This window comes from Mercenaria mercenaria, chromosome 13, assembly GCF_021730395.1.
Source record: "Mercenaria mercenaria strain notata chromosome 13, MADL_Memer_1, whole genome shotgun sequence".
Classification (NCBI taxonomy): domain Eukaryota; kingdom Metazoa; phylum Mollusca; class Bivalvia; order Venerida; family Veneridae; genus Mercenaria; species Mercenaria mercenaria.
In genome coordinates, this window is record NC_069373.1 from 53,639,401 (window position 1) to 53,666,723 (window position 27,323).

The following is a 27,323-nucleotide window of genomic DNA, read 5'->3' on the forward strand; positions in this document are numbered from 1 at the left end:
TTTGTTACTTTTCATCTAGATTATTTAGATGTCACAAGTTATAAATGTTCTTATACCGTCAAGTCCTTTGTTTTTAGATTTCAGCACAAGAAAGTGCAACGACTGTCATAGATGTAGTGAACCTTATAAAATATGTCTATGTTCTACCTTGATCGTAACCGGTCTAAAATTGGTCCTTGCATCAAGACTTAGGCAGCCGTCTGCCTTTGGCAACTGCATGGGTTCATTCATGTCTGTGTCAACGAACTTTTGAAATCTCGTAATATATTTCAACGTTTACATTAAGGTAGTTCTTCACATTTTAATCTTTTTTTTTCTACGACGTAGAATTTAAATAAACCCTCATTAAAAAAAACACAAAAAAACACACACACATATACATATCGTAAAATTATAAAGTGAATTCACACGCTCGCTTAGTTTTTCTTAAATTTTAATATAAAAGTCACAAACTGATTGGAACAGTGTTCGTAATGGGCGTTTATGGGAAAACATAATTTTGATAACATTTTCGCGAATTGATATTTTTTCTACAATGTAGATTTCATGAAATTTCTCACAGTTGTAAGTAAACAGGCTGTCTATAGTAAATGGTGAGATAAGATTTGTAAGCCCGTGTGCTTGTTGCTTTTTAATATTTGCTTAATATTAAGGAGATCCGCAAATTACACGCTTATTTGAGGACAAAATCTGGAATAATTTAACCTGTCAAACTTTTTGATTTTATACTTTACCTTTAGAAAGATAGCCACGTTGCCGTTTTTATAAGGTTACTCACGGGTTTGCCTTAACTAATAAAACGACTCTCTTTTCCTTATACCGAGTCCGTCATTACTTCCTGCTAATCAGACGTGCAGAACTACCCTATTGTTAGTACAGGTATTAAAAAAAATACTGTACGCTAAATATATCTATTCTATTCAAATAGAGTAATTCAATTCCTTTAAAAGTAAAAGCAGATCAGTGTCGAATAAAACGCATTGTATTACCAGCGAAGGACATATATCGAGTAGAGAAATAGGACTAGTTATTTAATAATTTGATCCAGCTACAATTAAATCAGAACAAAAAAGCTTACAATATGGAAGAGGAAATAGATAAAGTGTTTTTTGCGCTTGAAAATTTTGACAAGGAGACTGTTTTAGAACTACTGAATGGTGATATTGATCCAAATTATTATGTATCAGACGGAACCGCTACTGGCATAACGTGCTATTTATATAAAGCTGTCAGAAGAAATGAGGTGGAGATAGTTGAAAAACTGTTAAAGAAAGGGGCTGATCCAAACTTTGAAGACGAGGAAGGGGAAACGCCATTATTTGCAGCTTTAGAAAATGATATGGATTCAAGTATACAGAAGGTACTGTACGCATACGGAGCTAACAAAAATCATAAAAACAAGGCAGGAAACACACCGCTTATGTACCTAGCTTTACGTGGTTCGGACCATGGGTTTAAATGTACCGATGAAACATTGTTTAATCTATTATCAGGATGTGCAGGCTTTTCCGAAATGAATTCAAGAGAGCAATCTTTGAGTCATTTGATACCTTATGTACACACATGTGAACGAATACTACAAGACGAGGAACATATCTGTAGAAAATATTTAAGGATTCTTTTATCTAATGGTGTTTCAGTTAACATGACAGACGGATCTTCCCTAACACCTATACATTGCGCGTGTAAAACATGTTGCATGGACGCTGTAGACTTTCTTTTCGGAAGTGGGGCTGATCTTAAACTGAGAACTAATACCGGGCAATCGGTTGTACATTTGTTGGGGTGTAATCCTAATCGACCCGATTTCCAGAAAATACTTGAATTTCTTTTGAGCAAAGGATGTTCAATTTCTGACACCGACAGCAGAGGAAGAAATATTCTACATTATATCACTGAATCGAACAAGGCGAATAAAAAAGCTATTGAATGTGCCATTGACCACGGATTAGAACCAAACCAAAAAGATATCTTTGGTCTATCACCATTACATCTTTGTATGATTCCTTCTCTTTTCACATCATGTGACCATATTGAAGATGATGAAGAAATGAAATTTGATGTATCAGACATTGTTAAAACACTGGTCGATAAAGGTGCTGACATAAATGCCACAGACAAAAATGGACTAACACCACTTCATTACATCCTAAGATATGAAGAGAAAGCCACAACAGTAAGAACACTTCTGTCATGTGGTGCTGATGTCACACTGCGCACAAAAACCGGAGAAACCGCTCTACATAGAGCTACTCTATATCCAAATCTGCTGCAAGTATTGTTAGAACATATAAACAGTAATGGTTTAAAACTCGACCTAAACCTGAAAGATGGATTTGGTTCCACCGCGCTGCACTGGGCAATTTATTACTTTGAGTACGATTGCATTAAAATGCTGATCAGAGACGGTGCTGATATTAATAGTATAGACGACGAAGGTCGTACGCCGACACAGTTTGCTATATATTTGAAAAGAACAGAGGTTTTTAAATCTCTTGGTATTTTACATTGTAAGGAGACAGACCCTCTGCCATATATATTACCAGAAAGTGTGAAGACTGTCTCCCAACAGTTAGATAAAACAAGTGATGATTTGGGTAAAGAATATGTAATTTATAGAAGGGTTTTGCAGGATGATCAGTTAGAAGACAAATTAAAGAAAGAAGAAGTTGGAGCACATCTTTGTGATTCTACAAAATCAGTTACTGATGAAAATTGTATGACAGCTGACGGATCCCTATCAACTGTTTCAACGTCAAATGATTATTCAGCTATGTCAGAAGAATCAGAAAATAAATTTGGGTACTTTGCTACAAGTAAATCTTTAGGCAGTCAGACCGATGAATCCGAAAGTTGTGTCGGAATTGACCACATGTGGTGCGATTGTCCTATTCTTAAAACACTTTGGTGTGAAGAGAGGCGCATACATATGGATGACTGGAAAGAACACATAGAGAAACATAGACGATCTCTCGCTTCTTATATTAAGCTTATCTGTGACTCAAATGAAATGGGGTTATATCATGAAACAAAGGAAAACACTTTGATTGAACAGCATGTCCACCGTGTGATGGATTTCTTAGCTAATGAGGTCAAAACAAGAAATCCTGCTCTTCAATTTAAATTGAAATTAGCAGGAAGTTGGAGTGAAGGAACCAAAGTAGTCTATCCCGAGGAGTTTGATTATAAACTAATTTTGGAGAACTTTGGGCAAATATTTGAGCCCTTAGAGACAGAAGAACCAGGACTTCAAGGCTTTGTGCAGTTTGTTTTAAAGAAGGAAGTTTGTGCCAAAGAATTTTCACCTTATTTGAATGCAAATGGATTTCTGGATGGTAGAAAAGTAGTACGTGCTCTCTATGTAGCTTTAAATTCCATTTTGGTTGACCTACCAGCCGACATCCTTGAGCATTTTTATCCAATAAAGTATCTGGATACCGAAAAGGGATCTGTTGACCATATTTCATTCCGGTGGGTTGGCTGGTCATATAAAAACATGTTAATAGACATTGACATTGTTCCCTCCATTGTTCCTTCCGGTTGGATTCCGAAGTGTTTCATACACACTCGAAAATTGCTTCAAAAAGGCGCTGAAATGCCCTTCCCAGTTGTGATTAAAACACCCAATTCAAGATACACAAAGAATTGGAATACATACTTTCGGATATCAATGGCAGACAGGGAAGTAGCGATATTTAAATCTTTACCTACAGAAGTTTTGAAGGGTTACATACTTGTTAAATCTCTTCTTCGAACTCTATATTTTCCACAGGTCTATATTGCTGAAGATGATTACTACCAACAAAGGTGCTTGACCTCATATCTATTAAAGACATCCTTCTTGCACGAATTAGAGAAAAGAAATTCGGAAACGGATTATATCGATAAAAACGATTCAAAAACAGCAATTGCAATCAAAATGGCTCTGTCTATAGTACGTCGTCTAGAAGAAGCTATAACGGAAAAATATCTGGAGCCATACTTTTTGTCCGGAGTTAATACACTGGTGAATGAAAGTTTGTTAAGATTTAATCACGAATACTTTTATGAATGTGAAGTAAAATGTCTCACAGCGTTGCTCAATCTCGGCTACACGGACATTTCAAACGAAGAAAAACATACCAATACGTCTGAGTAATGAGAACCATATTGAACGTTTTATCAAACGGAATTATTTTTTCAACCGGTTTATGACTGAAAATAAATAGCCATAATTAGTGAAGACGCAGCATTCCCACAGTCAGTTGTAAGAAAGATTGAAATTATGATATATCTCTTAAAGGCCGAGATCCACTTCTAAATAAGTGTCCTCATCATTCCAATAAACAACACTAATATGCTGCCTTTCAGCGGTATATAATAATAATGAATTGGAGGACCATAAGCACAGCAGGAGACCTAACTAGACCATAAAGATAATGTGCATTGAAGGTGAAAGAAATTAATTATTTTTTTCAGTGAATGTATAACAACAACAACAACAATAATAATAATAATGATAATAGTAATAATTATGATAATAATAAAAGTAATAATAATAATGATGATATAAATTTTATTAATGAAAAAAAAAAAAAATGATGACAACATTTATAACAAAATAAACCACAGGTATTGTGAAAACTGGATAATTTGGCTTTATTGACAAAACATTTTATTACATGACTGTATTCTATTGTTTCTCTGATTGGCTGAAAATAGTTCGAAAAGTAATGAGTACATATCATATCAACTTATTTTGGGTTATAAATAGTACGATATTAAAATACATCGTAATAGGTGCTTGGAAAGCCAATATCAACCTTATTTGGTCTAAAAATAGGCGGCAATCTTTCCAATTTCAATCGTCCAATATAACGAGAATACAAATGTAATAACAAGACTGACTATACGTCTATTCATGTAATAAAACAATTATTGATTTTTTTCATAGGTTGATATAAAGATTTATCAACCCTCAAAACGTTATATTCACCTCGCCTTCGGCTTGGTAAATATAACTTTTTTTGGGTTGATAAATCCTGATATCAACCTATGAAATAGTCGATAATTGTATAGTAATATATATCAATATCATAGTAATGAAATTATGGTGATACATCTATATTGAATTTACAGTTTCAGCGATAAGTTGCTTACTGTGTATCTATTTTTCATGCTTTATTGTACACGTTACAATAAGTTACAAACAAGAAATATTTGCCCATAGCATTTTTATACGTCCCTGTGAAAGGCATGACGTATTATGGGAATGCCCCTGACAGGAGGGCGGGCGGCGTCCACAGACTTTGTCCGGAGCATATCTTCTTCATGTATGGAAGGATTTTGATGAAACATGGCACAAATGTTCATCATCATGAGACAGAGGGTCATGCGGAAAGAACCAGGTCCATAGGTCTAAGGTCAAAGTCAGACTTAGAGCCAAAGGTCAAATTCAAGAATGACTTTGTCCGGAGTATTTCTTCTTCATGAATAGAGAGATTTGGATTTAACTTGGCACAATTGTTAACCGTCACGAGACGGAGTATCATACGCAAGAACCAGATCCATAGTTTTAGAATTACTTCTCTTTGTTGTTTCTAAAATTAGTTTATATAGTAACTTTTTATTACTTGTCGTAAGGAAAAATCGAGACCATTTTTGGTGTACAACATGACTGTTACATCCAATTTGAAGGTGTATTTTGACCTATCGTTACCTGGTAACGATTTTTGTGTGGACTTATGCGTATTTTTTCAAGATTAACTTCTCTTTGTTGTAACTATTAATAACTTATATTGTAACTTTTTAATAATTTACCGTAGGGAAAAACCAAGACTACTTTTCATATGTGGTACAACATAGATGTTACTTTGAAATTTTAGGAGTATTTTAAGGTATCTCTATCTGGTTCGGAGATATTTATGCGAACAAGATATAGATTTCGAAACAAAATATAGATTTCTTATGGACTTACTTCCCTTTGTTGCAACTTTATAAATAATTTTTTCCTTAAAACATTTTATAATGGTTGTTAGAAATAAATATAAAATAGAAATGTCTTTGTCTGGGCTTACTGCCTATCAAACTAATACAGAATAAGATTTACTGTAACATTTACATGACGGGCGTATATTGTGACATTCTGGCACTCTTGTTATTAATGTTAAGCGCATTTGCAAATGCTAGGACCTAGTGAATGTTGTTATACCAAAGAGTATAACCAAGCTTATTATACACCCTAAAGAAACTGAAGGTAAATAAAGGTTTATGTTAATATTTTTGAATATAGTCTTGACACTGTTTATCTGAAATTATTCGAAGCCAGTTTAACATTTTATCTGCCGGGATATTTTTTTTTCATTGTCCGGTACTTTGGTTTTTAAAATTTGAAAAAAGTAATAGTTTTGTGCAATTTACAAGTTTACACTTCTCACTTATGTGCTGCCATTGAACGTTCCAACATATTGCCCCGATGGGTTTATTTAATTCGTTCATTTTTTTTCCTTATGGCTGGCTGGTTTAGTTTGGACTTTAGTTACTCATAGACATTTCTCCAAATCCACTTATTGAGTACACTGAAATCAATTGCATTACGGTCACGCCTTGACGCAGTAAAGAACAACGACAACAACAACAAAAACAAAAACAACAAGAAACAAACATATCAATGGACAGTAAATTGATGCAAACTATTTAAAACTAGATATAGGCAATTAAATATAGATCTACGAAAACTAGCCTAACAAGGTCATTAGTCACTTCCGGAAACACACGTCGTAGAAACCAATATTTACATTTAAAAATAAAATATGTAAAAAGATCCTTTGGAAGCAAATAATGCAACAAAGAAGAATAACAGCAGACTCGGTTTGACTGAGTCTGTTCATGGAGGTAATGAAATGTGCAACACCTCGCATGCCCCCTAGCACCGTGTTAATCTTAACTCTATTACACATACATCTTGAATGTTGAAAAGACTCCATGATCCCAAAGGGCCAGAAAATATACCAAGACTGAATCCAAGTACGGGGAGACTTTTTTCAGCCGCCACACCTTACTTTAAAGATTGCTGTTGTGATATTTAATAAAAAATGTAAAAAGGCCTACAGATCGGTTAATTCATGTAAATTCTGAGCTTCTTAATTTGATTTTACGAGAGTTAGTAATAATATTAAAAGATGCCGTGATAAAGGTGATGTTTACTTAACGGGTGATTTGAACACAAGAACAGGCGAAAAAGCGGATTATGTGTGACGGGGAGACTTTTTACAGCCGCCACACCTTACTTTAAAGATTGCTGTTTTGATAGTTAATAAAAAATGTAAAAAGGCCTACAGATCGGTTAATTCATGTAAATTCTGAGCTTCTTAATTTGATTTTACGAGAGTTAGTAATAATATTAGAAAATGCCGTGATAAAGGTGATGTTTACTTAACGGGTGATTTGAACACAAGAACAGGCGAAAAAGCGGATTATGTGTGACAATTAAAGACCTACTGCAGTCCTACCTTTAATCTTATATTTTCGCTGAAAAAGCATGAAAATCCTGAATATGAACAGTGGCGCCTGTCAAAATAGAGTCTATTTTATATAAAATACTATATAAAATACCTGTTGTTTTGCGTACTAAGGTGTGGCCCGTGGCCGATAGCTGTTACTTATTGTAATCATAGGTTGCATACGCAGAATAGAATTTGAACAGCCGCCGATCAGGGCTTTAAACTCGGATCGATATGAAAATTTGTCATATCCAGAGGAGCATGTGTGCGATATATCTGCACGGCGTAAACATATATAAATGGTTTTAGTAATGTATTACTGACACTGTAAAGAGAATAATTTTCATATCGAGAATGGTCGCCTAGGACATGGTAAATGTACATACCACGCTATACACAGATGTAAGCCTGTTGCTAGCACTGTGTATTATGTCATTGCAAATCACAGTAATTTTTATTCTTTATCGGAAATGTATATACATGATTTAACCGGGTTTTGGATCACTGTCCATTAATTTTTACTATAAATTATGACAGTAGTATTGTTCATTATTGCCGATCCTCTAAGATAATATGGAATTCATCAGAATTGACTCCTTTTACGATATATGTAATTCTGATAAGCATATTTTTATGATATTATGTTTAAACTTGATACTGGCGAAAATGATGTTAATACATTTAATAAGTATGTTAAATGCTATACATATTATTTCATTCCTCTGTTTTGGCAAAACTTACTCCGCAACTTCTTAATCTACCCAAATGAAATGCGTATGGTTTAATGAAAATTGTCTTATTGTAAGACACAATTTTACTAATTTCAAGTTAAATCCATCTGAAAATAATAAAATGTCCTTCTTATCAAGTCGAAATGTTCTTGTCAAAAACAAAGCGTAAAGCTAAATGTGATTATTTAGCTAAAGAAAAATGTCAATGATCTGATATGGGTCGACACTCTCTCAGAAAATTTTGAAGTTATTTTAAAAAAATCGAACTTAAAAAAAAGAATGATAATACTGATGTCGACATTGAAGACTTTTAACATACCTATATCTGCAAATAGTTTGATTCCGATACTTTTGCTCCGTCTCGAGATGATCCATTATATACCGACTAGTTTGATCTGCCTTTTACAGCTGAAAAAAATTGTAAAACTATTTCTTTTATCAAGCCAAGAATATCTTGGATTTTATGACACGCTAAGATAAACACAGGTTTTCTACTAGCCAGTTACGACGCGGTATAAGGGAAATAATTGTGTTAAGCATACAAGTGTCGCTTTTGAAGGATTGCCTATTGCACCGAATGTATTGAAAACTCCCAGGTAAAGGCACTGACCTCTAGATTTTTAACTTTATATATATCATGAACGTAAGACCAGATGATTTTTTTTCTTAACTACCTTTAAAATCCCAAATCAAGGGGGGAAATACGCACGAGCCGGGAATCTACTTTAGGTAGCCGCGTCAATAAGCATTTTCTTGCGGTCTAGGAGGAATACGTACTTAAAAGATGATAATTAAGGCAGTTTACCCCCGGTACCCAGTTAGAAACATTTACTATATTACATTTCAAAATGATTTTAGAAAGGAAAGAATGTTCTTTTTTCAAGTTCTATCTGAAAATGTGCACTCATTCAAATTTGATATTTAAGACAAATGTGACATTCTATCATCTAAAATTCTATTTAACTGCCTTCTGAATATTGAAAAGGACATTGAACCTTGCTTGTCTTTCATTTAAATATGGAATGAAGATAGATTTTGATCTGACAATGGTCATTATTCTATACAAAAATATATATTTAAGTGCGATTTTCATTACATACGAGAAATAGAGTATCTGTCTAGATTACAAAATTCATTCTTGAAGTGCTTTTGAAAATTATGTCACAATCTCATTCAAAATAATTGCATAAGGCGTACAGACCAAGACTTAATGGAACGAATAGGGAAGACATTTTCTGTGAGTGATACAATTAAAGAAAATACTTAAAACAAGAATTTCAGTCAAAGATACTTAAGGAAACTCTTTTTGTTTAGATAAAAATCCTCACAATCAGAGACAAATTTGCTTGATTGCGCCATTGAAAGATCACTTTATTGGCATCCCTCGATAGACCATTTTATTGCCATGCTTTGATAGAGTACATGTACATGTGTACTCATACACTAGTATGTTTAAATTTTGCTGTAAAGAGGTTTTAGTGTTCATATTCCTTAAGCCATATATTTGTATTTCTAAGTTTTCTAAAGTTCCGAAATTTTACGCTATAAGTTAATCGACTGTTAGCTAAATCAACTGCTAAAGTTTCGAACAACTGGCTCCAGATCGATAAGTAAACTTAATTCAAAATATTACCAAAGTATAACAGTTTAAAGTGCCACATGTCATAGCTATTAACATGACATAAAAATACAAACAAATGAGACACATCTTTTATCATGTTTCATATATTAAATTATGTATAAATAAACATCTCTTGATAAGTAAGAAACTAAACAAACAAGAATGTGCGTCTCATTTATTTGAATACTTATGTGGTATGAAAACACCGCAATTTCTCTATACGGCTTTACTTTATCTTTACTTTATACAATTGTGACAAATGCAGTTTTATAGAGAGGTACCTACTTAACACTTATATGGATATTTTACTTTACCACGGAATCCACAAAATGATTCTTTGTATGTCGTGATTCTGTCTTACATGACCAGCGTCGTTGATATGCACTGTAACTATGCATTGTAAATCCATGGATCTCTACCACTAGAAGTAAAATCATTGGCGATCATACAGTCTAAAAACATTAAAGGTTAAATGATGATTGTTTGAAGTTTGTAAGTTTGAAGAACGATGAGCCCGATTGACTTTAAACGTTATAGAAACATACTGGCTACCCTAAAGTCTAAGTGAAAAGTCAGGCTGTATGCGTTTCTCAAATCCGTAAAAGATGAACACGTGTATCAAAAAGCGTGTTGAAATGTCGTAATATATTTAAAAGTTTATATACATGTAAACTATATGTTAAATGAACCGATAATGCACAGGTATTACAAAAATCATACTGTGCGCTAAACATATCTATTCTATACAACAAGTACAATGATTCTATTCTTTTAAAAATCGATCAAGATCAGTATAAACAGATCAGTGTCGAATAAAAGGCATTGTATACCTTAAAAGGACATATATCGATTAAAGAAATAAGACCTAATGATTTAAATGATATTAAATTAGAATAAAAACTTACAAAATGGAAGTGGAAATAGATAAAGTGTATTTTGCGCTTCTACATTTAGACAAGCAGAATGTTTTAGAACTACTGGATGGAGATATTGACCCAAATTATTATGTATCAGACGGAACTGCTACTGGCATAACGTGCTATTTATATAAAGCTGTCACAAGGAATGAGGTGGAGATAGTTGAAAAACTGTTAACGAAAGGGGCTGATCCAAACTTTGAAGACGAAGAAGGGGAAACGCCATTATTTGCAGCTTTAGAAAATGATATGGATTCAAGTATACAGAAGGTACTGTATGCATATGGAGCTAACAAAAATCACAAAAACAAAGCAGGGAACACACCGCTTATGTACATAGCTTTGCGTGGTTCGGACCATGGGTTTAAATATACTGATGAAACATTGTTTAATCTATTATCAGGATGTGTGGACTTTTCGGAAATGAACTCAAGAGAACAATCTCTGATACATTTGTTACCTTATTTACACACATGTGAACAAGTAATAAAAGACGAGGAACATATCTGTAGAAAATATTTAAGGATTCTTTTATCTAAATGGTGTTTCAGTTAACATGACAGACGGATCTTCCCTAACACCTATACATTACGCTTGTAAAACATGTTGCATGGACGCTGTAGTTATTCTTTTCGAAAGTGGAGCTGACCTTAAACTGCGAACAATTTCCGGACAATCGGTTGTACATCTATTGGGATGTAATCCTGACCGGCCCGATTTTCAGAGAATACTTGAATTTCTTTTGAGCAAAGGATGTTCAGTTTCTGACACTGACAGTAGAGGAAGAAATATTTTATATTATATCACTGAATCGAACAAGGCGAATAGAAAAGCTATTGAATGTGTCATTGCCCATGGATTAGAACCAAACCAAAACGATAATTTTGGTCTATCGCCATTACATCTTTCTATGATTCCTTCTCTTTTCACATCACGCGACCATATTGAAAATGATGAAGAAATGAAATTTGATGTATCAGAGATTGTTAAAGCACTGGTAGATAAAGGTGCTGACGTAAATGCCTCAGACAAAAATGGACTAACACCACTTCATTACATCCTAAGATATGAAGAAAAAGTCACAACAGTAAGAACACTTCTGTCCTGTGGTGCTGATGTCACACTGCGCACAAAAACTGGAGAAACCGCTCTACATAGAGCTACTCTATATCCAAACCTGCTGCAAGTATTGTTAGAACATGCAAATAGTAATGATTTAAAACTCGTCCTGAACTTGAAAGATAAATTTGGCTCCACCGCGCTGCATTGGGCAATTTACTACTGTGAGGACGATTGCGTTAACATGCTTATCAGAGACGGTGCTGATATAAATAGTATAGACGACGAAGGTCGTACGCCGGTACAGTTCGCTATATATCTAAAAACAACAGAGGTTTTTAAATCTCTTGGTATTCTACATTGTAAAGAGACATACCCTTTGCCATATATATTACCAGAACATATGAAGCCTAACATTCAAAAGTTAGATAAAACAGGTGATGATTTGGGTAAAGAATATGTAATTTATAGAAGGGTTTTGCCAGATGATCAGTTAGAAGACAAAACAAACAAAGAAGAAGTTGGAGCACTTCATTGTGATCCTATTAAAGCAGTAACTGATGAAAATTGTACAACTCGTATGACAAATGACGGATCCATATCAGATGAAACTGTTTCAAATGATTTTTCAACCATGTCTGAAGAATCAGAAGATGAATTTGGGCACTTTGCTACAAGTAAATCTTTTCACACTAAGGCCGATGAAACGGAAAGCTGTGTCGGAATTGACCACATGTGGTGCAATTTTCCTATTCTTAAAACGCTTTGGTGCGAAGAGAAGCACATACATATGGATGACTGGAAAGAACACATAGAGAAACATAGACGATCTCTCGCTTCTTATATGAAGCTTATATGTGACTCAAATGAAATGGGGTTATATCAAGAAACAAAGGAAAATACTCTGATTGAACAGCATGTCCATCGTGTGATGGATTTCTTAGCCAGTGGGGTAAAAACAAGAAATCCTGCTCTTCAATTTAACTTGAACTTAGCAGGAAGCTGGAGTGAAGGAACCAAAGTAGTTTTCCCCGAGGAGTTTGATTATAAACTGATTTTAGAGAACTTTGGTCAAATATTTGAACCTTTAGAGACTGAAGAACCAGGACTTCAAGGCTTCGTGAAGTTTGTTTTAAAGAAGGAAGTTTGTGCCGCAGAGTTTTCAACTTATTTGAATGCAAATGGTTTTTTGGATGGTAGAAAAGTAGTACGTGCTCTCTATGTAGCTTTAAATTCAATATTGATCGACTTACCAGTCGACATTCTTGAGCATTTGTATCCGGTAAAGTATCTGGATACCGAAATGGGGTCTGTTGACCACATTTCATTCCGATGGGTTGGTTGGTCATATAAAAACATGTTAATAGACATTGACATTGTTCCCTCCATTGTTCCTTCGTGTTGGGTTCCGAGGTGTTTCATACATACAAGAAAATTGCTTCAAAAAGGCCCTGAAGTTCCCTTCCCGGTTGTGATTAAAACACCAAACTCAAGATACACAAAGAATTGGAATACATATTTTCGGATATCAATGGCACATAGGGAAGTAGCGTTATTTAAATCTTTAGCTACTGAAGTTTTAAAGGGTTACAAACTTGTTAAATCTCTTCTCCGCACTCTATATTTTTCACAAGTCTATATTGCTGAAGATGATCACTACAGACAAAAGTGCCTGACGTCATATCTATTAAAGACATCTTTCTTGCACGAACTAGAGAAAAGAAATTCGGAAACGGATGATATCGATAAAAGCGATACTAAAACGGTCATTGCAATCAAAATGGCTCTGTCTATAGTACGTCGTCTAGAAGAAGCTATAGCGGAAAAATATCTTGAGCCATACTTTTTGTCCGGAGTTAATACACTTGTGAATGAAAGTCTGTTTAGGTTTAATGACGACTTTTTATGAATGTGAAGTAAAATGTCTTACAGCGTTGCTCAACCTCGGCTACACGGACATTTTAAACGAAGAAAAAAAATAAACATACTCCGGATTCGCTAATTTAAAATTTAGTGACGAGCTTGTATCAAGTCAACGATTTGAAATACGTTTGAATAATGAGAACAGAACAATATTGAAAGTTTTATCAAATGGAATTATTATAGGGTGGACGGATAGCTCAGTGGTTTGCACACTGGTTTCCAATCCTGAGGTCGGGGTTCGATCCCCGGCAGCTACTCGGGATTTTTCAGAAACGCTTTTCAGTGTTTCCCACCCAACAAGAGGTGTATCAGTGCTATACACTGGGCACGTTAAAGAACCAGGCTGTCTATTCGCAACGAGCTAGGCTAAGTTAGCCGGACAAGCCTGTATCTGATTTCTGATCTCTCTGTCGTGGGGGCTTTGTCTCACTCTGTCCCTCTGGTCAGATCGCTCTGTGTCTGTACTAGTAGAAGATGAATTATGCGCCCTGTGTGGCTGCATTTGAACAATATAAAGCGCCTTTGAACGTGAAATTGATCATGAAAGGGGCGCTTTATAAATCTGGTATGATAATAATAATAATGATAATAATAATAATAACAAGTTAAAGCATAGCAAAAGTTCCTTCTAGGGCACATCTATATAAATATATAATGATCATCTTGTAAAATTTTGATTGCAAAATGTCAAGTCCGCTATTTCCAAAGTATTTACGCTAACTTATGTTGTTAAATCCAACAACAAAGTAAATCCGTTACCTCTTTCAGTTGAGTAAAAATGGCAATTAAGAAAACACTGGCTATACACATTGACCCGGTCAGTCCATATCCACATATAGTGTACCATTCGATGCGAGAACTTGATGCGAACAATTAGAGGGTCGCAATGGGGTTTGTTTTCACATATTGACCGTGAAGGTAACGACGTTTGTTAACCTTTGTGACAAAATAAGAAGTTTGGCATGTTTCAACAAAGCCACTTTTCCATCCTCGGGATTAGCAATATGTAATCCTCGGAGCGCGTTCAGTCAGAGAGCCGCCTCAATTAGGAAAGAATCATTTTAACGTCAGAGGTTTTTTCTAAGGTCACGGAGTTTGATTGGCCTGCTTGTAATGACAACAGATTTCGAGGCCAGTTGCTCAGTCAAGTGTGCCTTACCAATTCTAAGTGTTCTTTCTCAAGAGAAGGAATAATAATAATAATAATAATAATAATAATAATAATTAATAATAATGATAATAATTGTAATAACGAAAAAAAATGATAATAACATTTATAACAATAATAAACCTCAGGTATTGTGAAAACTGGATAATTTGGTTTTATTGACAAAACATTGTATTATTTGTCAATATCATAGTAATGAAGTTATTGTGTACATCTATTGAATTTTCAGTTTCAATGATAAGTTGCGTGTACCTATTGCTCATGCTTTATTGTACATTCTAATACGACTAGCAATGCTTAAATCATCACAACGATATTATGATGACGTCACGTAGCGAAACTGTCTTGATTAATTTACATATATACTGAGTTAGATATTCACCTTGCAGAATAATTCGCCAACAGTTTCGCCCAAATTGAACTCTTCTGCAAGACTTATTACCATTTCCGGTCCTGGCGTGCATCAACAAAGGAGCGTGACGACCTACCATTTGGCTCCATGCATGCTTGAAGAAATCGTTCAATCATATTTGATCTAAATTTTACAATAAAAGACCTATTAGAATCAAAATAATTTTTTTTCGCAAACTATTTATTTGAACTCTATTTATACATACCGGGGGTAATACGTCGTTCAAAATAATTTCACTCGGGCGCAATGCAGTAAAATAAAAAAGGTGTGAATGTCACATTTTTCTAAAACATCCAATCTGAATTTATGCGCACCTCAAAATATATTACCCAGATGACTTAATTCAGTCTAAGTACAGATGACAGGAATGAAATTCATTTCTTTATTTTTTTTGTATATTTATAAGTTTAAAAATGTTAACATGAATCAGAGACGACTTAGAAAATTAAAAAAACCTGTCTTTTTTCCTAAAAGCATGTTAAGATTTGCAATTTATTCCTTAATAAGTTTTTTTTTATCATTATCATATCTGAACAACAAACATTTAAAAAATATCTTGCCAAAAAAGTGTAGATTTTGAAGTTATCATATAATTGTTAAATAAATTCACTTAATATAAATTTGACAGATTTCCGATAAACAATGACCTCTATTTATTGGAACCATACTGTGAAAGTCACAAGCCAAAATTGTGCTAATGAAGACAGTAAGATCTTAAGAATAATGTAAATAGCAAGATACAGTAGTCTGTCATTTATGTTGGGTTGAACGCCACACCGACACAGGTATTGATAATATGGCGTTTTCTCCCCTTTTTATTGATGGATCCCCAGGTGCTCCATTCAGGCATTATTTCATCTTAGGCGGGCACCTAAGTAGAACCACCGACCTTCCGTAAACCAGCTTGGTGTCTTCCTCCTTCCTCATATGAAAGAATTCTACACCCCTAGCGAGGTATCTCATCGAAGAGTGTCCACTTAGCGGCCGCAAAATGTCACTCTTTACCTGAACTCATTGTTGTTATTATTTCTTGGCCTTTGGGGTAAAGGAGTATGTTTAGTACTTTGTGTAATGCATTTCAGCTCAAAGCGGTGCTTTTTGGGGTGTGAGGGGTACTGTACTTGTCATATTCTGCTGTGCATAGATCCAATCAAACGGAGTCTGATATTGCTTTAGTTGGTTTCGTTAGGGTTTCTGGTTCTTTCATTTAGCTTTTTTTTCTCGAATATTCGAATAGTGAAACAGTATTTGGATATTTGTGTAATGAACGAACATTTGAATATTCGTTGCCGTGCCTATTATATTTGTTTTTTACATAACATAGTAGACTTCTGTTTTTACGTTACGTCTGAAGTTACAAACAAGGAATATTTGCCCATAACATTTTTATACGCCCGTCTGAAAGACGGGACGTATTATGGGAACGCCCCTGACGGGAGGGCGGGCGGCGTCCACAGAATTTGTCCGGAGCATATCTTCTTCATGTATGGAGGAATTTTGATGTAACATGGCACAAATGTTCACCATCATGAGACAGAGTGTCATGCGCAAGAACCAGGTCCACAAGTCTAAGGCCAAGGTCAGACTTAGAGGCCAAATGTCAAATTCAAGAATGACCTTGTCTGGAGCATTTCTTCTTCATGCATAAAGAGATTTTGGTTTAACTTGGCACAATTGTTGACCGTCACGAGACGGAGTATCATGCGCAAGAACCAGATCCATAGTTTTAGAATTACTTCCCTTTGATGTTACTAAAATTAGTTCATATTATAACTTTTTATTACTTGCCGTAGGGAAAAATCGAGACTACTTTTTTGTGGTACACCATGAATGTTATATCCAATTTGTAGGTGTATGTTTACCTATCGTTCCCTGGTTAGGATTTTTGTGCGGACTTATACGTATTTTTTCAGGATTAACTTCTCTTTGTTGTTACTATAAATAACTTGTATTGTAACATTTTTATAATTTACCGTAGGGAAAAACCAAGACTACTTTTCATATGTGGTACAACATAGATGTTACTTTCAACTTTTAGATGTATTTTAAGGTATCTCTACCTGGTACGGAGATATATTTGCGGACAAGATATAGATTTCGAAACAAAATATAGATTTCTTGACAATGTGGACTTACTTCCCCTTGTTGCTACTATATAACTAGCTTATTTTTGAAACTTTGTTTATAGTGGTTGTTAGAAATGGATAAGTCTTCCACTTTTCTCTATTTTGTTTGAGCTTACTGCATACCAAAATAATACAGAATATGTTTTACTATAACATTTACATGACGGGCGTATATTGTGACATTCTGGCACTCTTTTTAATGTTAAGCACATTTGCAAATACTAGGACTTAGTGAATGTTATGTAACGGATATACTTACTAGTCTACCGGATAACATTTATTTAATAATCATATTAGACAGTTTAAATGCCTAAAACATATATATTTTAAGTCTGGCCTAATTCGTGTTCAGTCAACTGGAACTTTTCTACCTATTTTTGTATCTTTTACAGTGAAAAGCGCATGCATTTCTTGCTTTTATCGTTTTCTACATTTTATTTGAATTAGTAAATACAAAAAGGGCAGTTCAATAAGCTCTCAAACAGCTACTTTTATTCTTTGGCATTTTGAAACTTATGTAATTTTATACAGTATAAAGCTATTTTTATATCATCCCTTTTTCAGATAATTTTATCAGTAGGTTGTATTTCATGCAAAGTATGATTTTTCTAATTTTGGCGGGAATATTTTGCTATATATACTGAATTTTCTGCATGTACTTTGGGGCCAGGTCTACAGACGCTCAAGGTAACGTTTACCTATTGTCGCTAGGCTGGTCATTTCTCCCGTTATCATTCTTTCCTCTCACTAAATTTATAATTCAGATTTTATTTTCGAGTGTATTTCAGATAATTAACATTGATAAAATGTAGTAAAACCTTACAAGTAAAATAAAGTATTTGTGTACTCTGAACTGGTTTTTGTTTTAGTTGCCAAACAAAATAGATTTCAATTTTATACAATAATGAACCTGGGTTAATTTAAATCAGGAATTGTGACCACTCTTTGTCCGTATGTCCGTCAATCAAATTCTTTTCAAGTTGATACGTTGGTCAGTCCTGTTAGAGTTAATACACCAAAGAGTATAACTAAGCTTATTACACATCCTAAAGAAACTGAATGTAAATAAAGGTTTATGTTAATATTTTTGAATACAGTTCTTGACACTGTTTATCTAAAATTATTCGAAGTCAGTTTAACATGTTATCTGCCGGGATGTTTTTTCACTGTCCTGTACTTTGGTTTTGAAAAAAAGTAATATTTGTGTACAATTTACAAGTTTAAACTCCTCACGGGTGTGTTGCCATAAAACGTTCCAACATAGTGCCCCGCTGAGTTATTATAATTCGTTCATTTTTTCCTTATTGGCTGGCTGGTTTAGTATGGGCTATATCTATAGACATTTCTTTAGTTCCATTAATTGAGTGCACTGAAATCAATTGCATTACGGTCACGTCTTTACTCAGTAAAGAAGAAGAACAAGAACAACAACAACAACAACAAAACAAAAAAACAACGAATAAACAAATCAATCGACATTAACTTGATGCAATATATTTAAAAATAGATATAGGCAATTAAATATAGATCTACGAAACCTAGCCTAACATGCTCATCAGTCACTTCCAGAAACACACATCGTAATAACAAATATTTACATTAAAAAATAAAATCAGTAAAAAGATCCTTTGGAAGCAAATGATGCAAGTAAAAAGAATAACAACAGACTCGGTTTGATTGAATCTGTTCATGGGAGGTAATGAAATGTGCAACACCTCGCACGCCCCCTAGCACCGGCTTAAGCGGAACTCTATTACACATACATTTTGTATGTTGAATGGACTCCATGATCCTAAAGAACCAGAAAATATAACAAGACCGAATCTAAGTACGGGGAGACTTTGTACAGCCGCCACACGGCACTGGTACTTGATGTTTGCCGTTGTGATATTTAATAAAATCTGTAAAAAGGCCTAAACATCGGTTAATTCATGTTAATTCTGAGCTTCTTGAACTTGATTTTTCGAGAATTAGTAATGATATTAGAAAATGCAGTGATAAAGGTGATGTTTACTTAACGGGTGATTTGAACTCAAGAACAGGCGAAAAAGCGGATTATGTGGAACAATTAAAGACCTGCTCCAGTCCTACCTTTTAACCTTAAATTCATGATAGTATTTCATTCCGCTGTTTTGGCAAAACTCTCTCCGCAACTTCTAAATCTACCCAAATGAAATGTGTATGGTTTAATGAAGATTGTCTTATTGCAAAAAACAATTTGATTAATTTCAAACTAAATCCATCTGAAAATAATAAACTGTCCTTTTTATCAAGTCGGAATGTTTTTGCCAAAACAAAGCGTAAAGCTGAATATGCTATTTCGCTAAAGAAAACTGTCAATGATCTGATAGATCTATAGGTCGACACTCGCCCAGAAAATTTTGAAGTTATATTAAAAAATTCGAAAGTAAAAAAAAGGAAAGAAAATACTGATTTCGACATTGAAGATTTTAAGCATGGCTACATCTGCAGATAGTCAATTTGATTCGGATACTTTTGCTCCGTCTCGAGATGAACCATTATATATCGACCAGTTTGATCTGCCTTTAACAGCTGAAGAAATTTGTAAAACTATTTCTATTATAAAGCCGGACATACCTAGGATTTTATGACACGCTAAGATAAGCACAGGTTTTCTGCTAGCCAGATACGACGCGGTATAAGGGAAATAATTGTGTCGAGCATAAAAGTGTCGCTTTGGAAGGATTATGTATTGCACCGAATGTATTGAAAGTCCCACAGATAAAGGCACTGACTTCCAGATTTTGGCTAAAAGATGATATTTCTCTAAAATAGAACTTTAGTCATATCGTGAACATAAGACCATGGGTTTTTGTTTCTTAACTACATTTAAAATCCAAAATCAAGGGGAAAAATACGCACGAGCCGGAAATCGAATTTGGGTTGCCACGTCAATAAGCATTTTCTTGCGGTCTAGGAGGAATACGTACTTAACAGCTGATAATTAAGGCAGATTACCCCCCGGTACCCCGTTACAAACGCTTTCCAATTTTGTATGGGAAAAAGTAGTAAAATCATGTGTTTCCATAACTTATAATCTTTCAGTAACTAAGTTTCAAGGCTTTCTAAAAGGCCAAGATCTTGGCAGTTAAAATTAACCAAGGTATTTCTGTCTTCATCAGCACTGGCTGGGGCTAATGACTTTCACCGTATAGTTTCAATAAACAGGGGTCACAGTTTATTGGAAAGTCAGTCTTCCTTATAACTGTATCAATAAGTGAGTAGAGGAAACAGTGTATTATATTATCAAACTTTTCTTTTAAATTAATGAATATGTGATAACTTTAATATTATATCTATTTTTGGCATTTCCTTAAATGTTCATTATTCAATAATAAGAAACTTTTTAAGAATATATTACAAATTTCAACATGATTTTAGGAAGGAAAGAAAGTTCTTTTTTTCAAGTTCTATCTGAAAATGTGCACACATTCAAATTTGATATTTAAGAAAAATGTGACATTCATTCATCTAAAAATTTATTTAACTGTCTTCTGAATATTGTAAAGAACATCTGTGGAAGAATGAAAACCCAAGGTGCACTTTAGTGTTTTAAAGATCTAGGCCTTTATTAAACATAGCAATAATTTTCTGATATTTAAAACAATTCTTTTTTGTTGCCGCACTCTCGTCTGGAAGTCAGTGTCTTTAAAAGTGAACACGAGAGTACGACACAATGATCACTCAGTTACGTGTTGTTCAGCACAATTTAACCATCCATTTCCTCCTGCTATGTCTATTTGCATATTTATTTTATACCTTCAATTAGGAAGTGTAGATTCGTGCCAACTCGAGGTTTTATGGAAAGGGACAGCTTAAGGATTAATGGGTTTCAATTATTCCTAATAACAAACATCTAAGCGAGGGTGGCTCTATAATGACTTATGCAAATCTGTTAACTTAATTCAAGTATGATGGATCCAAATGAATACCATTTTATGTCTATTAATTACCATGTTCCTTTTGGAAAGTAACTTGATTTGATGGAAAATGCAATTCAGAAAAATAAAAGGATAATAAGGAAGCGAATAAATAGGGAGACCGCATCGTTCTTTCTAAGTTTCTCGAAAATATGATGTTTTGCATTAAATCGCGAGAGACCCTTTTACAAAAATAAGAATATGACGCTATCTCTTGATAACCTGTTTTATTTACAGAAACTGCATCATTTATACAAAAAGAACAAGTTATTGAAAACCAGGCATTCTGTAACATGTGTGTTGTAGTTTGCCGCAAAAACGGCTTGCGTGATCAAATTATTTTATAACATGTGTAGACAACTGGTAAATCAATGGAATACAGATAATGATTCTTTTGTACCGCTTGTGTCCGGGTTTGCACTTTTTGTACTGATTTGACAGTAACCTTGCTTGTCTTTCATTTAAATATGGAATGATGATAGACAAATTTGATCTGACAACGGTCATTATTCTATACAAAAAATATATATTTAAGTGAAGTTTTCATTACATACGAGTAATAGAGTATCTGTCTAGACTATAAAATTCAATTTTGAAGGGCTTTCGTAAATTATGTCACAGACTGATTCAAAATAATTACATTAGGCGTACAGACCAAGACCTAATGGAACGAATAGGGGAGACATTTTCTATGAGTGATACAATTAAAGAAAATACTTAAAACAAGAATTTCAGTCAAAGATACTTAAGGAAACTATTTTTGTTTAGATAAAAAATCCCTCACAATCAGAGACAAATTTGCTTGATAGCGCCATTGAAAGATCACTTTATTGTCGTCCCTCGATATCGCCACTGACAGACCATTTTATTGCCATGCTTTGATAATGTACTCGTTCATGAACGGAAATACTCCATCATTACTTAATCGAAGTAACTTGTTTAATTTTTAACATCTTTATAACTGTGATACGACAAAACTATTAGAAAAAGTTAAAGCTACCCGCCCAGAGTTTGGGTGAATTTTTTCAACATGCTCATATTCATCTAGTTTGGCATAGAATGTATATATGACACTGAAACATGATAAAGTGGGTGAAAATAAAAGTTAGATATTGGCAAAAATGCAAGAAGAATGCAAATTTTCTGCATTATTTCAAAAGTGTTGCAACAGTTTACTACCTACTGCACAATATTTTTGTTTATTTATTTGAATATCTTGCTAAAATCTTATGTCGATAAGTTCGTACCAGTAGTCACTTTCAGGGTACTCATTTTTTATGAATTTTTGAGAGAAATTATTGTACGTCTAAAATGTGTACGTTAGTACCTTTAAATACAGTAACGACTCAGGCATCCAATTGTATAATCTAAAAATACCATGTTAGCCACTGTTATCTCTTATTACCAAAGTATAGCAACGTATTTATTTATATAACAGTTTAAATCGCCACATGTCTTAGCTATTAACATGACAGATGAACGCGTGTGTCACAAAAAACATACTGAAATCTCGTAATATATTTAAACGTTTATATATATGTTAAATGAACCGATAATGTATAGGTATTACAAAAATCTTACTGTACGCTAAATATATCTATATTCTATACAACAAGTACAATGATTCTTTAAAAATCGATCAAGATCTGTTTAAACAGATCAGTGTCGAATAAAAGGCATTGCATACATACAAAGGGCATATGTCGATTAAAGAAATAAGACCTAGTGATTTAAATGACTTGATCCAGCTACCATTAAATTAGAGAAAAACTTACAAAATGGAAGAGGAAATAGATAAAGTATATTTTGCGCTTCTACATTTAGACAAGCAGAATGTTTTAGAATTTCTGGATGGAGATATTGATCCAAATTATTATGTATCAGACGGAACCGCTACTGGCATAACGTGCTATTTATATAAAGCTGTCACAAGAAATGAGGTGGAGATAGTTGAAAAACTGTTAACGAAAGGGGCTGATCCAAACTTTGAAGATGATGAAGGGGAAACGCCATTATTTGCAGCTTTAGAAAATGATATGGATTCAAGTATACAGAAGGTACTGTATGCATACGGAGCTAACAAAAATCACAAAAACAAAGCAGGGAACACACCGCTTATGTTCCTAGCTTTACGTGGTTCGGACCATGGGTTTAAATGTACCGATGAAACATTGTTTAATCTGTTATCAGGATGTGTGGACTTCTCAGAAATGAATTCAAGAGAACAATCTCTGATCCATTTGATACCTTATGTACACACATGTGAACAAGTAATAAAAGACGAGGAACATATCTGTAGGAAATATTTAAGGATTCTTTTATCTAATGGTGTTTCAGTTAACATGACAGACGGATCTTCCCTAACACCTATACATTACGCTTGTAAAACATGTTGCATGGACGCAGTACGCTTTCTTTTCGAAAGTGGAGCTGATCTTAAACTGAGAACTAGTACCGGACAATCGGCTGTACATTTGTTGGGATGTAATCCTGATCGACCCGATTTCCAAAAAATACTTGAATTTCTTCTGAACAAAGGAAGTTCAGTTTCTGACGTTGACAGCAAAGGAAGAAATATTTTACACTATATCACTGAATCGAACAAGGCTAATAGAAAAGCTATTGAATGTGTTATTGCCCATGGATTAGAACCAAACCAAAAGGATAACTTTGGTCTATCGCCTTTACATCTTTCTACAATTCCTTCTCTTTTTACATCACGTGACCATATTGAAGATGATGAAGAAATGAAATTTGATGTTTCAGACATTGTTAAAACACTGGTCGATAAAGGTGCTGACGTTAATGCAACAGACAATAATGGACTAACACCGCTTCATTACATACTTAGATATGAAAAGAAAGCCACAACAGTAAAAACACTTCTGTCATGTGGTGCTGATGTTACACTGCGCACAAAAACTGGAGAAACCGCTGTGCATAGAGCTACTATATACCCAAACCTGCTGCAAGTATTGTTAGAACATATAAACAGTAATGATTTAAAACTCGTTATAAACTTGAAAGATAAATTTGGCTCCACCGCGCTACATTGGGCAATTTACTATTTTGATGTCGATTGCGTTAACATGCTTATCAGAGACGGTGCTGATATAAATAGTACAGACGATGAAGGTCGTACGCCGACACAGTTCGCTATATATCTGAAAAGAACAGAGGTATTTAAATCTCTTGGTATTTTACATTGTAAGGAGACAGACCCATTGCCATATATATTACCGGAAAATATGAATCCTAACATCCAACAGTTAGATAAATCAGATGATGATTTTGGTAAAGAATATGTAATTTACAGAAGGGTATTGCCTGGTGATCAGTTAGAAGACAAAACAAACAAAGAAGAAGTTGGAGCACTTCATTGTGATTCTATAAAAACAGTTACTGATGAAAATTGTACGACTCGTATGACAACTGACGGATCCATATCGAATGAAACTGTTTCAAATGATTATTCAACCATGTCTGAAGAATCAAAAAATGAATTAGGGCACTTTGCTACAAGTAAATCTTTTGACACTAAGGCCGATGAAACGGAAAGCTGTGTCGGAGTCGACCACATGTGGTGCAATTGTCCTATTCTGAAAACACTTTGGTGCGAAGAGAAGCACATATATATGGATGACTGGAAAGAACATATAGAGAAACATAGACGATCTCTCGCTTCTTATATGAAGCTTATATGTGACTCAAATGAAATGGGGTTATATCAAGAAACAAAGGAAAATACTCTGATTGAACAGCATGTCCATCGTGTGATGGATTTCTTAGCCAATGAGGTAAAAACAAGAAATCCTGCTCTTCAATTTAACTTGAAATTAGCAGGAAGTTGGAGTGAAGGAACCAAAGTAGTTTTCCCCGAGGAGTTTGATTATAAACTGATTTTAGAGGACTTTGGTCAAATATTTGAACCTTTAGAGACTGAAGAACCAGGACTTCAAGGTTTTGTGAAGTTTGTTTTAAAGAAGGAAGTTTGTGCCACAGAGTTTTCAACTTATTTGAATGCAAATGGTTTTCTGGATGGTAGAAAAGTAGTACGTGCTCTCTATGTAGCTTTAAATTCCATTTTGGTTGACTTACCAGCCGACATCCTTGAGCATTTGTATCCGGTAAAGTATCTGGATACCGAAAAGGGATCCGTTGATCATATTTCATTCCGATGGGTTGGCTGGTCATATAAAAACATGTTAATAGACATTGACATTGTTCCATCCATCGTTCCTTCCGGTTGGATTCCGAAGTGTTTCATACACACACGAAAATTGCTTCAAAAAGGCGCTGAAATGCCCTTCCCGGTTGTGATTAAGACACCCAATTCAAGATACACTAAGAACTGGAATACATACTTTCGGATATCAATGGCAGACAGGGAAGTAGCGATATTTAAATCTTTACCTACTGAAGTTTTGAAGGGTTACATACTTGTTAAATCCCTTCTCCGAACTCTATATTTTCCGCAAGTATACGTTGGAGAGGATGATTACTACAGGGAACAGTGCTTGACGTCATATTTATTAAAGACATCATTCTTGCATGAATTAGAAAATCAAACTTTTGAAACGGATTCAATCCATGGAAACGATTCTAAAACGGTAACTGCAATCAAGATGGCTCTATCTATAGTACGTCGTCTAGAAGAAGCTATAACGGAAAAATATCTAGAGCCTTACTTTTTGTCCGGAGTTAATACACTTGTGAATGCAAGTCTGTTTAGGTTCAATGATGAACATTTTTATGACTGTGAAGTAAAATGTCTTGCAGCGTTGCTCAAACTTGGCTACACGAACATATTAAACGAGGAGAAACGAAGATATGCTCTGGATTTGCTAAAAAAGATTTGGTAACGAGCTTGGTATCAAGCCGATTTTGAAATGATGTGCTAAACGTAGCTCGAATAATGAGACCCGTATTGAAAGTTTTATCAAATGGAATTCCTTTTTAACCAGATAAAGATTGAAAGTAAATACAGTTATAAAATGTCAAGACGCAAAACGAACAATGCAAATGAGGATGTAAATTATACTATACCACTTCAAAGCCTAGATCCACTACTAAATAAGTGTCCCATAAATCCAATAAATAACTCTCACCTGTTGCTTATCAGCGTTTATAGAATAGAAATCAGTTGGAGGACAATTAGCACAGCAGGGGACCCCACTAGACCATGTAGATTATGTGCAATGGAGGTGAAAATGATTAATTTTCTTTGATTCAATGCATATTACTATTACTACTACGAATAATGATTAACCTTAGGTATTGTGAAAATTCGATAATTTGGTACAATTGACAAATAATATCTATCATGAAAAATGATCATAGCAGGAACAGTGATGTTACCTTTACATTTATACATAATAATTACAAAAAATGTAATGTTTTATCATAAACTGCAATCACTGTTACTGGAGTATATCATAATGTGAAAAATGAAATTATTGTGATGCATCTACTTGTATATTAAACTTTATGTTGCGTAAAGTGTACCTTTTTTCATGCTTTATTTTACAATATTCAAATTCGAATGGGGATTTAAATCTTAGACAAGTGTTCTTGTCGGTATATTTTCAGCCTGAACATTTGTCTTTAAAATCCAATTTGAATTCGTACATAGCTGAAGAAATGTTCACGATATTATGATTTAAATTCACTCGGAGAATAAAGTTGACAAGAATGAAATACAATTTCTATATCTCTAAGTTTAAATTTGTTCACTTAAACCCGATAGAATTTGAGAAGTTAAAAACATGCTTTTCTTCTTAAAACATGGTTATATTCCTAAATAAATTTCTTAGTTTCCTTTTATCATGACTGAACAACAAATATTTTTCTGTAAATAAAAATGTACCAAATAGGTATAAATTTTGAGGTTATCACATTATTTTTGTTGTTTTTAACGTCGAAGCGACTCGATTTTATATCATAT

General features: G+C 34.2%; 2 protein-coding genes across 2 annotated transcripts; both read left to right on the forward strand.

Moving 5' to 3' along the window:
* Window positions 1-982: 982 nt before the first annotated feature.
* Window positions 983-27,257, forward strand: LOC123528875 (uncharacterized). Its single transcript, XM_053520901.1, has 4 exons — window positions 983-4,136; window positions 10,788-11,009; window positions 11,302-13,715; window positions 23,143-27,257. The coding sequence occupies exons 1-4, from the start codon at window positions 1,082-1,084 to the stop codon at window positions 26,239-26,241; spliced, it is 8,790 nt and encodes a 2,929-aa protein (XP_053376876.1). The 5' UTR covers window positions 983-1,081; the 3' UTR covers window positions 26,242-27,257.
* On the forward strand, window positions 10,652-11,453 carry LOC123528877 (putative ankyrin repeat protein RF_0314). Its single transcript, XM_045308933.2, has one exon. It carries the CDS (start codon window positions 10,742-10,744, stop codon window positions 11,303-11,305), a length of 564 nt encoding a protein of 187 aa, XP_045164868.2. The 5' UTR covers window positions 10,652-10,741; the 3' UTR covers window positions 11,306-11,453.
* Window positions 27,258-27,323: the final 66 nt, after the last annotated feature.

Excerpts from the sequence above, each read along its gene's own strand:
- LOC123528875 (XM_053520901.1), top strand. The coding sequence starts at position 1,082 with ATGGAAGAGGAAATAGATAAAGTGTTTTTTGCGCTTGAAAATTTTGAC. Across the intron at positions 4,137-10,787 it reads ACATACCAATACGTCTGAGT|ACAAGCAGAATGTTTTAGAA; the intron begins AATGAGAACCAT and ends TTCTACATTTAG. Across the intron at positions 13,716-23,142 it reads GGTTTAATGACGACTTTTTA|AGAAAAACTTACAAAATGGA; the intron begins TGAATGTGAAGT and ends CCATTAAATTAG.
- LOC123528877 (XM_045308933.2), top strand. The coding sequence starts at position 10,742 with ATGGAAGTGGAAATAGATAAAGTGTATTTTGCGCTTCTACATTTAGAC.